Source organism: Chlamydotis macqueenii, chromosome 23 (genome assembly GCF_036417535.1).
Source record: "Chlamydotis macqueenii isolate bChlMac1 chromosome 23, bChlMac1.mat, whole genome shotgun sequence".
Classification (NCBI taxonomy): domain Eukaryota; kingdom Metazoa; phylum Chordata; class Aves; order Otidiformes; family Otididae; genus Chlamydotis; species Chlamydotis macqueenii.
Window position 1 is genome coordinate 1,359,992 of NC_141578.1, and position 13,900 is coordinate 1,373,891.

The 13,900-nt window shown below is 70.9% G+C and overlaps 3 protein-coding genes across 4 annotated transcripts; 2 read left to right on the top strand and 1 right to left on the bottom strand.

Moving 5' to 3' along the window:
- The first annotated feature begins 323 nt into the window (after window positions 1-323).
- Window positions 324-5,633, top strand: INAVA (innate immunity activator). 2 transcript variants are annotated; one of them, XM_086765448.1, is made up of 9 exons: window positions 324-399; window positions 612-671; window positions 1,179-1,303; window positions 1,427-1,546; window positions 1,752-1,983; window positions 2,607-2,660; window positions 2,743-3,142; window positions 3,816-4,392; window positions 5,284-5,633. In XM_086765448.1, the coding sequence occupies exons 2-9, from the start codon at window positions 626-628 to the stop codon at window positions 5,374-5,376; spliced, it is 1,647 nt and encodes a 548-aa protein (XP_086621574.1). In that variant the 5' UTR covers window positions 324-399; window positions 612-625; the 3' UTR covers window positions 5,377-5,633. The 2 variants fall into 2 exon arrangements, with proteins under 2 accessions (XP_086621574.1, XP_086621573.1); XM_086765447.1 differs by lacking the exon at window positions 324-399 and having other exon boundaries at window positions 515-671.
- A 585-nt stretch (window positions 5,634-6,218) lies between these two features.
- SHISA4 (shisa family member 4) lies at window positions 6,219-9,446 on the top strand. Its single transcript, XM_086765867.1, has 5 exons — window positions 6,219-6,480; window positions 7,470-7,641; window positions 8,305-8,438; window positions 8,745-8,927; window positions 9,020-9,446. The coding sequence occupies exons 1-5, from the start codon at window positions 6,408-6,410 to the stop codon at window positions 9,064-9,066; spliced, it is 609 nt and encodes a 202-aa protein (XP_086621993.1). The 5' UTR covers window positions 6,219-6,407; the 3' UTR covers window positions 9,067-9,446.
- A 600-nt stretch (window positions 9,447-10,046) lies between these two features.
- On the bottom strand, window positions 10,047-12,943 carry LOC147597959 (uncharacterized). The gene is made up of 2 exons (XM_086765866.1): window positions 12,422-12,943; window positions 10,047-10,765 (listed from the first exon to the last, which is right to left on the bottom strand). Exons 1-2 carry the CDS (start codon window positions 12,900-12,902, stop codon window positions 10,221-10,223), a joined length of 1,026 nt encoding a protein of 341 aa, XP_086621992.1. The 5' UTR covers window positions 12,903-12,943; the 3' UTR covers window positions 10,047-10,220.
- Between the last annotated feature and the right edge of the window lie 957 nt (window positions 12,944-13,900).

The window sequence follows — 13,900 nt, forward strand, 5'->3', positions numbered from 1 at the left end:
CGGCCCCGCCACGGACCCCCCGCCGCCCCCCACCCTCTCCTGCCTCAGTTTCCCCAAGCGGCTCCACGTCCCACGGGGGAAACTGAGGCACAGCGGAGGGGAAAGCAATGCAAAATTCGGGGTGAGCAACCCCCCTGCCCCACTCCCACCCGTTCATTCCCACCCGAAAGCAACGGGGTGTCGGGGTGCTGGGGGGCAGCCGCTTTCCCAGGACTGGTGGCCACCCCCACCCTGGGAGCCGCCTCCAGCCCGGACGGAAAAGAAATCAAAACTGGGAGAGGCGCCCAGCGAAACTGGCCGGGGCGGGAGCGAGGCCGCCCCCCTCCCCCTCCGCCGCACCCCGACCACCTTTGCCCCCGGGACGGGTCTCATCCAGGCAACCCCGGCCGCCGCGCACGTGTTCGCACACCTTTGTTTATCGTAGGACCTACAGGAAGGCAGGCAAAGCAAACACGGCCTCGCCTTCCTGCTCCGGCCGCCATCGCCAGAGCCGGCGGCCGGGAAGGACGGGGCGATGCGGAGGCTTGGGAGTGGGGCGGGGGGGGGTGCACCCATGGGTGCTGCCCCGGGGGTGGCGCGGGGACGAGGCGTCTCCCCGCTGTCGCCCGTAGGGTCCCGGCCCGGCATGGGGGAGGCGAGCGACACCGACAGCGGGATCATGCTGCACTCGGGTGAGCGATGGGGGGGTACTTTGGGGAGGGGGGGGAAGATCTTGGGATGTCCCCGTCCCCCTTTTGTGCTCTTATAGACCCCCCCCAGCTGAGAACGGGGCACTTCGGTGCATGGGGACACACAAAAACCCCTGGGGGGGGGGTGAGGAAATGCGGGGTTCCCCTGGTTTGGGGGGGGCACCGAGCGTGGCGGGGGGGGCCTGGACCAGCTTTGACTCAGCCAGGTTTCGCTCGGGGGCGGCTGAGTCAGGGCGAAACCTTCCCCTCGCGTGCCCCCCCCCCCCCCGCGCTGGGAAATCACAGCTGCCCAAAGCCCGGGCACCCATGGGTGCTGCCTGGGGGGGGGGGAAGGGGGGCGGGGGGAGGCTCCCGGCTGCTTTTCTCCCCTTTTGGACTTGGGGGAAACTGAGGCAGGGAGGCTGTGGGGGCGGGGGGGGGGCGGCGGTGGGGGTCGGGGCGCAGGCGTCCGCCGCCCGTCCCTCCGTCGGTGCGTCCGTCCGTCCGCAGGCCCCGGCAGCCCCGTGCCGCCCCCGAAGGCGCGGGCGCAGGCGGGGCGCGGGCGGCAGCAGGCGCTGCAGGCGCGGCTGGACGGCTGCCTGCAGGAACTGCGACGGCTCTGCCTGCGCGAGGCGGTGAGCGGAGCGGCGCTGGGGGGGGGACCCCCTGCCCGAACACCCCCTCCCCTCCCACCTTCCCCCCCCCTCACCTTCCCCCCCCCTCCCCGCCGGCTCAGCGCCCCCCCGTGCCGTCCCCAGGAGCTGACGGGGACGCTGCCCCGCGAGTACCCCCTGAAAGCCGGCGAGAAGCCCCCCAAGGTGCGGCGCAGGATCGGTGCCGCCTTCAAGCTGGATGAGACCCTGGTCCTGCGCGGGGCGGTGAGGGGCTCCCCGGGGTGCAGCGGAGTGGGGGGGGATCCCCGGGGCGGGCGCTGGGCACCCCTCTCCATCCCATCCCGACGCCCAGGCGTCGCCTGGAGATGTCGCCGTCCCCATCCCGCGGGAGAAATTCGCTTCCTTCTCGTCCCGCGTGGTGGGCGACGGGGTGCCAAACGCGTGTGTGTCCCCCCGCCCCGGTCCCCAGGACCCGCTGAGCGCCCTGGAGCGGGACCTGGCGCTGCAGCTGCAGATCGCCAAGGCCGCCCAGCGCCTGTGCCGGGAGGAGAACATCGGCAAGCGGCTCCGCAAGCGGCGGCAGACGGCGGCTCTGCTGGAGGAGCGCAAGCTGAAGGACCTGGAGAACGTCCTCAACCAGCGGCGGCTGCTGGACGGCCGACGGCCTCTGTCCGCCGCCGGCGGAACCGGCGCTGCAGAGGGTGAGACCCCCGTGTGCCCCCCGCCCTGCGCTGGGGGGTGCTGGGGGTCTGGGAGGGAGGAATGGGTGCGGCTTGGTCGGGTGTCCTGGGTGAACGTCCCCCCAAACGCCATCCCTGGTGCCTGCACCCCGGTTCCCCATCCCTGGTGACTGCACCCCACGGCTGCCCCCGATCTGCCATCCCCGCCCCGATGGGCGGCCGGATTCGGCCCGGCTGCCGCGTCCCCGGCCCGCTGGCAGCCGTTCAGGGGGTCTCCGCTCGCCCCCCGCACGTGGCTGAGCCTCGGCTCCTTCCCCACCGCCCTCCCACATCCATCACCCTGCCGAGCACTGGGAACACTGGTGGTGGTGGCTCCTTCCCTCTTGGTGCCCCCAAACCTGCCCAGCACCCCTCCTCTTGCCCGGCCTGGGCAGGCTGGGAGCTGCCCGCAGCGCCGGCGCGCGGCTCGGCAAAGCCGGCCTGGCCGGTACCGCCGCCATCCCGGAGCGTGTCGGGACAGGCGGCGTGGGAGAAGGGGGAGCGGAGGCCTGCGGGGACGCGCTGGGTGGCGGCGGGTGCTGTGGGAGCGTTTTGGCACCCGGCAGCGGCACCGGCACCGTTCTCACCCGTCCCCTGCCCCGCAGAGCTCAGCGCCTCCGACGAGAGCTCGCTGTCGGACGCCGGCCCGCTGGAGGAGGGTGAGGGGGCTGCGGGGAGCGGGGCGGAGGGACAGTGCCCCCCATGTGTCCTCTCCATCCCAACCCCACATCTTTCCCGCAGAGGAGACGCGGCCGCCAGGCCCTGCCACCCCGCAGGGGTCCCCGTCCCCTGAGGAGCCCACCGAGGCCGAGGGGTCGGGGCCCCCACCGGCCCCCCGTAGCCCTTGGCGGGAGACCAGCCTCGATAGACCCTACGAGCAAGCCAAAAATCTCAGCGTCGACCCCGAAGACGGGGAAAATTGGGGCTCCCGGTGCTACCCCGGGTCCCCGCCGGCCGCCCCCACTGTCCCTTCGGCCCCTGGCAGCCCCCACCCCACCGCTTCGCCAGCACCCAGGGCGGGGGACGTCCCTCCCTACTGCTTCGTCCCCATCAGGACCCTGGTGCTGTGCCGGCAGGCGGGCTCCAGCGCTCCCAGCACCCCGGAGCCGTCGGGCCGGCGGGGACCGTCCCAGTCCCTGAGGTACGTCCTGTGCGTGGGGAAAGGGGGACAAGGGCTTCTGCAAGGGGGGATGGAGATCACCCCATGGGGAGGATGGAGATAAATCCATGGGGAGCATGGAGATAAATCCATGGGGAGGATGGAGATGAAGCCATGGAGAGGAAGATGGAGATAACCCAGTGGAGATGATGGAGCTCAGTCCATGGGGAAGAGGGTGGAGATGACTCCATGGGGAGGAGCATGGAGATAAATCCGTGGGGAGGAGGATGGAGTTAACCCCAGGAGATGATGGAGCTTGACCCACGGGGAAGAGGATGGAGATAATCCCATGGGGAGGATGGAGCTCAACCCATGGGGAGGAGGATGGAGATAACCCCATGAGGAGAAGGCTAGAGATACCTTCACGGGGAGGATGGGGCTAAAGCCATGGGGAAGAGGATGGAGATGGTCCCATGGGGAGGAAGATGGAGCTAACCCCATGGAGAGGATGGAGCTCATCCCATGGGGAGGAGGTTGGAGATAACACCAAGGGGAGGATGGAGCTCACCCCATGGGGATCCTGCACCCTGCACCCACGGGGAGCTCACGCCCCCCCCACACCCCCTGGCCGCCCTTTCCCAGGGCTCGCCATGACTTTGGGGGCGAGCGGCGAGGGGGAGGGTCTGCCTGCAGCCTCAGCCGTCCTGCCCCGCAGGGTGGAGGCGTGCTGGCGGCCGGGCGAGCAGCGGGGCCGCAGTGCCGTACCCCGCCGCCGCCCCACGTACTACACGGTGACGGTGCCCACCTCCTGCGTCCCGACCCCCGGCCCCGCGCGCCGCTCTGGCTCCGACGACAGCATCTCCGACCTCTCCAGCGTCTCCCACGCCACCTCCCCGGGCAGCAGCAGCCCCGACGTCTCCTTCCCGCGCCCTTCGGTCCCGCCGCCCCTCGCCGAACCCGGTTATTACCCTCGGGGTGCCCACCGGTGCCCGCCGCCCGCCGCCCCTCCGGCCTTCCTCTACGAGCAGGACCTGGCCCCGCTGCGCTACCAGCGCCTGGTGCCCTCGCACAGCCGCATCGTGCGCACGCCCTCGCTCAAGGACTACGCGCCGGCGGGGACGCGGGGGCTCTCCAAGGCCGCCGTGACCGAGGAGCTCAAGTCGTGGCACCAACGCGCCCGGTTGCGGGGTGCCCGTCCCCACTCCCTCGATCGGCAGGGGGCCTTTCGGGGACCCCGTGGTGGGACCACCAGGGACGTGGCCGTCCCCCGCGGAGTCCTGCCGCGGGCTCAGGTAGGGCACGGGGACCCTCAGGGTGATGGGGTGACGTGAGTTGTCCCCTGAGGTGGTCCGGGGACAAGCGGCACGGGTGGGGTCCTTTGAGAGCCCCCAGAGGGGGCTCTGGGGTCCTGAGGGGGCCCATGGGGAGGAATTGGGGTCCCACGAGGGTCCCATGGGCAGGACCTCAGGAGGGTCTTGGGGACAGGACGAAGGTCCCTCACGGTCCCCTGGGGCAGGGTGGGGCCCCTCTGAGGGCAGCCCCAGGGTCCCACAGGCCAGGCCTGGGGGTCCCACGGGGGTCCCTGGAGCAGGAGCAGGATCCTAAGGGGGCGTTTGAGGCAGGACCGGGGTCCTGAGTGGATCCTGGGGGGGGAGGATTGGGGTCCTGAGGGGATTCTGGGGGAGGAATTGGGGTCCTGTGGGGCAGGACTGGGGACCCCTAAGGGTCCCTGGAACAGGAGCGTTGAGGGTCCCACGGGACAGGCCCAGGGTCCCTAGGGCAGGATTGGGGTTCTGGTCCCACGGTTAGGGCCAGGGCCAGGGGCTCGAGGGGGTCTTGGGGACAGGACAGGACGAGGTCCTTTGGGACAGGGTGGGGACCCTCTGAGGGTCCCTCTGGACAGGTCTGGGGTCCCACCAGGAGGGCGTGGGGTCCCACGTGGGCAGCACTCTGGGGGTCCCTGCAGACATTTTGGGGTCTGACTCTCTCCCCTCCACCCGGGGGGGGTCCCGCTGGGACGGGTGCACACAGACCGTGGCACAAGTGGGGCCCACGCCGGGCAAGTGGGGACCTGCGGCCAAACAACGCCCCCCTCCCAACCCCTGTCCCGGGATGTGCACCCCGGGGTGCTGCCCCAGCGCAGGGCGGGGTGCCGGCACCCACGGGCTCCTTCTCCCACGCAGGCGCCCCCGATCCACGTCCTGCGGCGCTCCCCGGACGGCGTGCCCGTACAGGTCTACGTGCCTGAGAACGGCGAGATCGTCACACAAGTGTAAGCGCAGACACCCCCCCGCCCCACGCCGGTGGGGGGGCACAGCCTGGCTGGCCCAGGGACAGCGGGGAGGGTCCCACACGGTGTTGGGGACACGGGTGGGAGGCGCAGCGGCCCCCCAGCGCCCCTGGGGTTCGCGGGGCTGGGACGGGGTGGCCGGGACTGGATCCCCCCCCCCCCCCCGTGTCCCCTCTGTGCCGCCGTGATCCCGATGCTGACGGTGTCACTGTGATCCTCGATTCGGGTCTTTAATAAACGTGATTTTTGGGGTCCCCCTGTCCTCGCCAGCCCCCCAGGACGCGTCACCCCCGGTCTCAGCGCCAGCCCCTGCCGGGACCCCCATCCTCCGTCGGGACCCCCGTCCCCCGGAGCTGGCGCTGGGTTGGCACTGCCAGGATCGGGCCCCGGTGGTTTGGGGTGCCCCCTGGCCCGGCTGGGATGGGGGCGCAAGGGAGGGGGTGCGGGGGGGGGTGGGTGGACAGGAAGTGTGCAGGGGAAGGGGTGCAAGGATGGGAGAGGGGATGGGCTGCGGGGGGCGGAAATAAGGGGTGCGGGGGACGGCAAGGGGTGCAGGGGTGGGATGAGGGGATGGGGAAGGGATGGGGTGCGGGGTTGGGGTGCGGGGGTGCAGAGCTGGGATGCAAGGTTGGGGTGCGGGTGGGGAAGGGCAGCCATGGGGCGGGGGGAGGGGCGGTGACAGGGGGGCCGGGCCGGGCCCGTTCCGGCGGGGGGGGGGGGCGGGGAGGGGCGGGGGCCGGTGGCTGCGGTGGGGGAGGCGCCGCCGCGGACGGGGCGGGGGGGGGGGTGGCGCGGGGGGGCCACCGGACAGCGACCGAGCGTCGGTGGCTGCGGCGTCACTGCGGGGCCTGCACCGGGACCGGGGCCGGGATCGGGACCGGGATCGGGATCGGGACCGGGATCGGGCGCCGCCGGCCCCGCAGCCCCGGCCCAGCACCGCGCCCATTGCCGCATCGGAGCCGCCCCCCCGGCCCCACCCGGCAGCGCTGAGCGGGGGGCACCGGGCCCAGCCCCGCGATGGGGCCCGGTGGCACCGGTAGCGGCTGGCCCCTGGCCGGGACCGTGCTGGTGGCCGTAGCCACCTCGCTGGGTAAGAGACACGGGTGGGGTGGGGTGGGTGGGGAGGGGGGTCCCGGTGCCTCCCTGCGATGGGACCCGGTGTCACAGACTGTGACCGTGACCCGCGCTGGCGGCCCGTGCCTCAGTTTCCCCATTTGGCTCTGAGCTGCTCCGGTCCCATTGGGTGGCGAGCGAGCCCCATACGAGCTGCCCGAGAAGCCACTTGAAGGCAACGGGGACCGAGCTGGGAGCCCCGAGGGTGGGAGCTGTCCCCCCCCACCCCCGGTGCCTCTGGCCGCCCCGCAGGCCTTGGCCCGGGGTTATTTCTGGGAGCGCAAGTGGCTCCGGCCAGAAATAGAGCGGGGAGGCGTCGCTGGAGCAGCTGGGTGGGAAGGGGAACTGGGAGGCCTGACAGGGCCTGGGGAGCCTGAGGGGGCCTGGGGGGGGGGGCTGGAGGGGCCCAGGGGTGCCTGGAGGGGCATGGGGGTCCTAGGGGAGCTTGGGGGGGGCCTAGGGGCTGTGTAAGGGTGGAGCTGGGTCCGTAAGGATGTGGGGCAGGATGGAGCGGGATCAGGGAGATGTGAGGCGTGGGGTATGGGGGGGGGGGTCTATGGGGCAGGATGGAGCAGGATCCAGGGAGATGTGGGGCTGGATGGAGTGGGGTATGGGGGGGGGGGTCTATGGGGCAGGATGGAGCAGGATCCAGGGAGATGTGGGGCTGGATGCAGTGGGGTATTGGGGTACATAGGAACAGGGTCTGGGGGCCCATGGGGCAGGATGGAGTGGGATCTGGGGAGATGTGGGGCAGAATGGAGCAGGGTACAGGGGGAAACGGGGCAGGATGCGGTGGGGCAGGGGGCAGTGGGGCAGGGGCTGTCCCCCCTGAGGCAGGATTTGGAGAAGGGAGGCCGTGGGCCGATGCCAGCACCAGGGGGGTGGTGGTGGCTGGGCTCGGGGTGCCGGGGTGCCGAGCTCGGGGTGCCAGGGTGCCGGGCCCGGGGTGACGGCGGCTGTCGGCAGTGGCGGGGGGCGAGGACTGCCTGTGGTACGTGGACAGGAACGGCTCCTGGCACCCCGGCTTCGACTGCGACTTCTTCACCTTCTGCTGCGGCACGTGCCACCAGCGGTACTGCTGCCGCGACCCCCTGCGCCTGCTCACCGAGCGCCAGCAGCGCCACTGCCTCGCCTTCAGGTGCTGGGCGCTGGATAACGGGTGCTGGGCGTGGTACTGGGTGCTGGTATGGGGTATTGGGTGCTGGTGTTGGGCGCTGGTGTGGGGCACTGGGCAGTGGTACTGGGCACTGGCCACTGGTATGGGGTATTGGGTGCTGGGCGTTGGGTGCTGGGCATTGGGTGCTGGTACTGGACACTCATACTGGATGCTGGGTGCTGGGCACTGGATAATGGGTGCTGGGCACTGGTATGGGGCACTGGGTGCTGGTGCTGGGTGCTGGTTTGGGGAACTGGGCACTGGTACTGGGGGCTGGGCACTGGCACTGAGCACGGGGCACTGGTGCTGGGTGCTGTGTACTGGTGCTAGGTGCTGGGATACTGGGTGCTGGGCACTGGTATGGGGCACTGGTATGCTAGTGCTGGGTGCTGGGTACTGGGCAGTGGGTGCTGGATACTGGACACTGGTACTGGGCACTGGGCACTGGCACTGGGTGCTGGATACTGGACACTGGGTGCTGGCCTGGATGTCCCAGTCCCCCCATCCCCAGCTGGGTGCTCTGGGGGTGCCCCTTGGTGCTGCGGGCACTGGTGTGACTGGGTGGGGGGTGAGATACCCCGCAGGGTGGGGGGTGGTGCCACCCCAGGTGCCCCGCTCCCCCACGTGCCCCCGCTGTCCCCGCAGCCCCAAGACCATCGCGGGCATCGCCTCGGCCGTGGTGCTCTTCATCGCCATCGTCACCACCATCGTCTGCTGCTTCATGTGCTCCTGCTGCTACCTGTACCAGCGCCGGCAGCACCTGCGCACCCCCCTGCAAGGTGGGGGGCTCGGGGTGCGGGGGGGGGAGGGGTCTGCGGGAGTGGGGCTTGGAGGTGCAGGGTGGGGGGCTTTGGGGTGCAAAGCCGGGGGGGCCTGGAAGGATGAGGGAGGGCATCGGGGGGTGGGGCGCTTGGGTGCAGGGTGGGGGATTTGGGTGCTGGGGGGACACTGGAGTGGGTGCCGCTGAGATCATCCCAGTGCCATCCCCTGCCCGCCCCCACGCGGGGGCCGCGGACACGTGTGGGCACCGCCGGCCTCTGTCCCCGCCCCGGGGCGCCGCAGCCCCCACCCCGTCTCTCCCGCAGGCCCGGAGATCCCGCTGTCCAGCTACCCCCCCGCCGCCCCCCCGGCTCCCTTCCCCATGGACCCCAAAGCCGGCCCCGCGCCCCCCCAGCCCGGCTTCGCCCCCATGCCCGTGTACCCGCCGGCCGGCCCCGCGCCCCAGTACCCGCTGTACCCCTCCGGCCCCCCCATCTACAACCCCACAGGTGAGCGCTGGGGGGGGCACACACCACCCCCTGTTCCCAGGGGGACCGGTGGCCTTGCGGGGGGCTGACGCCCCGTCCCGCTCCCCCCGCAGCGCCTCCACCCTACGTCCCGGCACAGCCCAGCTACCCCGGAGCCTGAGCACCCACCGAGACCCAGCACCCTCCTCCCGCCGCCGGCCAGCGGGGCCGGGCTGGGGACCCTCGTCCCCCCCCCGTCGCGGGGCCGGCAGGGTGCCCCGGCCGGATCGGGCCCTTCCCGGCCGCCCCGGGGATGACCCCGTGCCAGCAGCACAGGGCGGCTCTTGTCCCGCACACTGGGCCCTTTGTGGGTGCCTCCGCCCCGGCTCTGGGTGCCAACAGCCCCGTTGCACCCACGGAGGGGGAGATACCCGGTGGGGGGGGTGGGGGTCTCCCCGAGGGCCGCACGTTGCCGCACCCCTGCACGCCCGCGTCCGGATTCGGCCCCGGCTCTTCCCCCCCAGCCCGGGTCCGGCATTAAACTGCGTCTTGCGCCCCACAGCCCAGTGTCGACTCGGTGGGTCCGCGCTGGGGGGGGCACAGCCCCACACCCCGGGGAGCTGTAGGGAGGGGGATGCAGCTTTACCCCCTTGCTCCCCTTCTGCTTCTCCATCCAAAAATCGGGTTGGGCTGGATCATTCCCACCAAACCGTCCGCTGGGATGAGCCTGGGTGGGAACGCTGCTGCCCACCCACCCCAAAATTGGGTGTGAAACCATCGCCAGCGGCATTTTGGGGCACAAAGCAGCAAATTCAGCCCTGGGATGGGGGCTGTGGGTGCAAGGCCAATCCCTGGTACCCCCCAGTCCCGAATCGTCGGAGCTGGGACCCCTCTCCCTTCACAGCCGGCACAGGGGGAGCACTATTCACCCCAGTTACTTCGGACTGCTGCTCCTGGGGCGATTCATCCCCCCCTGCACCGTCACTGGGACAGGGGGGTCCAGCCACCAACTAAATTTGGCACTGCTGAGTCCATTGCTCCCAGTGGGGGGAAAAGCTACGCAGACCCCCGCTCCCCCCTGGGCAAACCGCTGCCCCATCTCCCACGGGACCGCAGGTCCCAGCATCCCATCACCCCGAAAAACCCGGCAACGAGTCTGGAGAGGGGGGAGCCGGGGGCCAGCTCTGAGTTTTATTTGAGCAGGATGAGGGGAGGGGGAAATAAAATAATAAAAATAATAAAAGAAGCAAGCCGGGCGCTGGCAGGGCGGGGGGAGAAGCGTCCCCAGCGCAGTCCCCGCCGGCCGCGGGCGCACACAGCCAGCTGCGTGGGGGCTCAGTGTCTGGGGACCGCCTGCTCCCGGAGGTAGAGGTCACGGATTTCGGCCAGGCTACGGCTGAGGCCGCCCAGCGCCTGGGCGATAACGCGCAGGACGGAGGTGGTCTCCCGGCGGCTCTCGGCGTATTCCCGTCGGAAGGCTCGCATCTCCTGCACCAGCCGTTCGTTAGACTGGACAATGCGTTTTTCGGCCGGGGTGAGCTGGGTGCAGTCGGGCGCCCTGTCCGACAGCCCCGTTGTCCCGGGGGGTCCTGCTTCGCCTGCGCCGCAGTTATTGAGATGCTCGGCCTCTTGCTCGAAGAGGATGCTCGGAAAATCGGAGCCCAGCGGCTCTTGCTGCCCGCCCAGGTCGCCGAGGGAGAGTTCGGGGGGCGCGGGGCGCGGGGGGCTCCGGCTCCAGCCCTCGCACAGCTCACCGGGGGGGTGGATGCCGGCGCGGGGCAGCCGGCGCTCGCGGCCAGGGATGCTGTCGGCGGCTGGGCCGTGGAAGGGCTCAGTCTTCACCTCCAGCGGCTCCTCCTTGACCGGCTCCTCCTTGACGCCTGCGGGACGGACGGAGAGCGCGGGGCAGCTGGCGGAACCTCCCCACCCCGCGCCCCCACGGACCCAGCGCCCTGACCCCCTTCTGCCTCTGCTTCCTCCATCCCCGGCTCCCTTGTCCCCATCCCTGTACGCCCACGTCCCCTCTCCTGCGCCCAGTCCTGCTCCCACCTACACACACCCCCCACAGCCCCGTGTCCCTCGTCGTGGTTCAGCCCCATCCCATGTCCCCTGTCTCTCTCCTTGTCCCACTATTCCCACATCCCTGTCCTGAATCCGGTCCCCCCACGTCCCTGTGTGATCCCAGTACCCCCATGTCCCTGTCCTAATCCCAGTATCTCCCATGTCCCTGTCCTGGTCCCAGCACCCCCATGTCCCCATCTTTGTCCTGGTCCTGCTCATGTCACTGTCCCAATCCCACCATGTCCCTTTCCTGTTCCCAGCTCCCTCTTATCCCTGTCCTGGTTCGTCCTGTCCCTTGTCCCTGTCCTCATCCCAGTCGCCCATGTCCCTGTCCTGATCCTGGTATCCTCCTGTCCTGATCCCAGTGCCACTGTCCCTTGTCTCTGTCCTGGTCCAGGTCCCCCCTTGTCCCCGTCCTGATCCGCCCATGCCCCTCTCCTGATCCCAGTCTCCTCATGGCCCTGTCCCAGTCGCGGTAGCCCTCTCCCTGTCCCGGTCCCGGTCTCAGTCCTCTCCTGGTGCTGTCCCCCTGTCCCAGCGCAGGTCCCCCCATGTCCCTGACCTGGTCTCAGTTCTGGTCCCCTGCCCCGGTGTCCTGTCCCTTGTCCCTGTCCTGGTTGCAGCGCCTCATGTCCCTGGCCGGATCCTGGTGTCCTCCTGTCCTGCTCCCAGTGCTGCTGTTGCTGTCCCTCTCTCCTGTGTCCCTGTCCTGGTCCCCCCACATCCCTGTGCCAGTCCTCTATGTCCCTGTCCTCCTCCCCTGTGTCCCCTCCATGGTCCTGCCCCCCCCCGTCCCTGTCCTGATCCTGTCCCTGCCCCAGTCCCTCCATGCACCTGTCCTGCTCCCAGTGTCCTGGTCCCAGTTTCCCCTACAGTCTGATCCCAGTTCCCTCATGTCTGTGTCTCCATCCCAGTTCCCCCACGTCCCTGCCCTGTTCCCCTGTGTCTGTGTTCCCATCCTGGTCCCCCATGTCCCTGCCCCAGTTCCTCCATGTCCCTGTCCTGGTCCCAGTGCCCCCATGTCCCTGTCCTGCCAGGTCCCCGTCCCAGTCCTGCTCTATATCCGTGTTCCAGTTCCCCATGTCAGGGTCCCAGTGTCCCTGTCCTGGTCCTGATCCCCCGTGTCCCTGTCCCAGTCCTCCATGCCCCTGTCCTGATCTCCCATGTCCTGGCCCCGCTGTCCCTGTCCTGTTCCCCTGTGTCTGTGTCCTGGTCCTGGTCTCCGGTGTCCCTTCCTCTGACCCTCCATGTCCCTGTCCTGGTCCCCCCTGTCCCAGTCTCCCATGTCCCTGCCCTGGTCCCTGTGTCTGTGTCCCAGCCCCCCATGTCCATGTCCTTGTCCCCCATGTCCCCATCGCGGTCCCCCATGTCCCTGTCTCTGCCCCCCACGTCCCCGTCCCAGTCCCCTGTGCCCTGGTCTCCTGTCTCCCCATCGCGGTCCCCCCGTGTCCCCGTCGTGGTCACCCCGCACCCACCGTGTGGTGCCACCACCTCGACACTGAGACGCGGGGAGGGATCGATACCGGCTGCTCCTCGCGGTCCCCAGCCGGCAGCGGGCCCGGGGCCGAGCTCCGGCGGGCCCGGCCCGGAGCCGTTCCCGTTGCCGTTCCCGTTGCCGGTGCCGTTGCCGCCGGGCCTGCCGGCGGGGCGAGCGGCCGGCGCCTGCCTCTCCTGCCGGTGCCGGGTGATTTTGTCGTTGGCCCGCCGGCGCAGCCCCCGCCAGCGGTTCTTCACCTCGCCGATGTCGCGCTGGTTGCGGCCGGCGGCGTTGATCTTGTTGGTGATGCGCCACCAGATCTTCTGCTTCTCGTAGGCGTTGACGGTGCTGGCGGCGGCGCCGAAGAGCAGCTGCTCGTACTTGAGCACCTCGCTCATCAGGATGTCGATCTCCTGCAGCGTGAAGTTCGGCTTCCGCTTCAGCAGCCCCCGCCGCGCCCCGCCGCCGCCCGCCGCCATGCTCGCCGCCGCCGCCTCCTCCTCATGGCGCCGCCCCGCCGCCCATCGCCCCCCCCCCCCTCCTCCGACCCCCCCCTCCGGCCTTTTGTCTCGCGCCCGGCTCCGCGGTACCGAGGGACCCCCCCTCCCCCCCGCCCCAACCCCCGCCGCCGCCGCCGCCGCCGAACGGAGCGGGGGCGGAGCGGGGCTGGCGGTAGTGCGCCCCCTGGCGGCCGCCGCCGGGCGCTGCCGCTACGGTTCGCTCCGGTACCGCCCCCTGCCGGGAGCCACCGCCCCCGTTCGCTATGGCGCCCCCTGCCGGATCCCCCCGCCCCACTCCTGTTCACTCCGGTAGCGCGGGCACGGACCAGAGCTCGGCCCCGGGGGCACCGGTTCGCGGTCCCCGCCGGTCCCGGGTGCCGCGGGGCGGCGGTAGCGGGGTGGGGGGCTCGGGGACCCCCCTGCGCTGCAGCCCCGCTCCCCCCGCACCGCGCTGGCTGCCTCCTGGGGCGCTGCCCCCCTGCGGGGTCACCCGGGGGTTTTGGGGTGACCCTGAGGTCCTCAGTTCTGGGTGACCCCGGGGGTTTTGGGGTGCCCGTGGGGTGACCCTGGGGTGCCCAGTTTGGGGTGACCCCCGGGGGTTTTGGGGTGCCCATGGGGTGACCCTGGGATGCCCAGTTTGGGGTGACCCCCAGGGGTTTTGGGGTGACCCTGGGGCAGTGCCAGGGTGCCCAGTTTGGGGTGACCCCAGGGGTTTTGGGGTGACCCCGGGGGTTTTGGGGTGACCCTGGGGCAGTGCCAGGGTGCCCAGTTTGGGGTGACCCCAGGGGTTTTGGGGCACCTGCGTGGCTCCAGCGTGCCGGGCTGCGGGTGCGCGGCAGCCGCAGGGTGCCCCGTTTTGGGGGGTTCCTGGGTGGGTGGGTGACCAGGGACACGCGGGTCGGGGTGCTGGGGTGGCCCCAGGGTGCCCCAAGGGCCCGGCTCCGGTGGCCCCAGGGGGGCTGCAGGTCCCCCCGCCC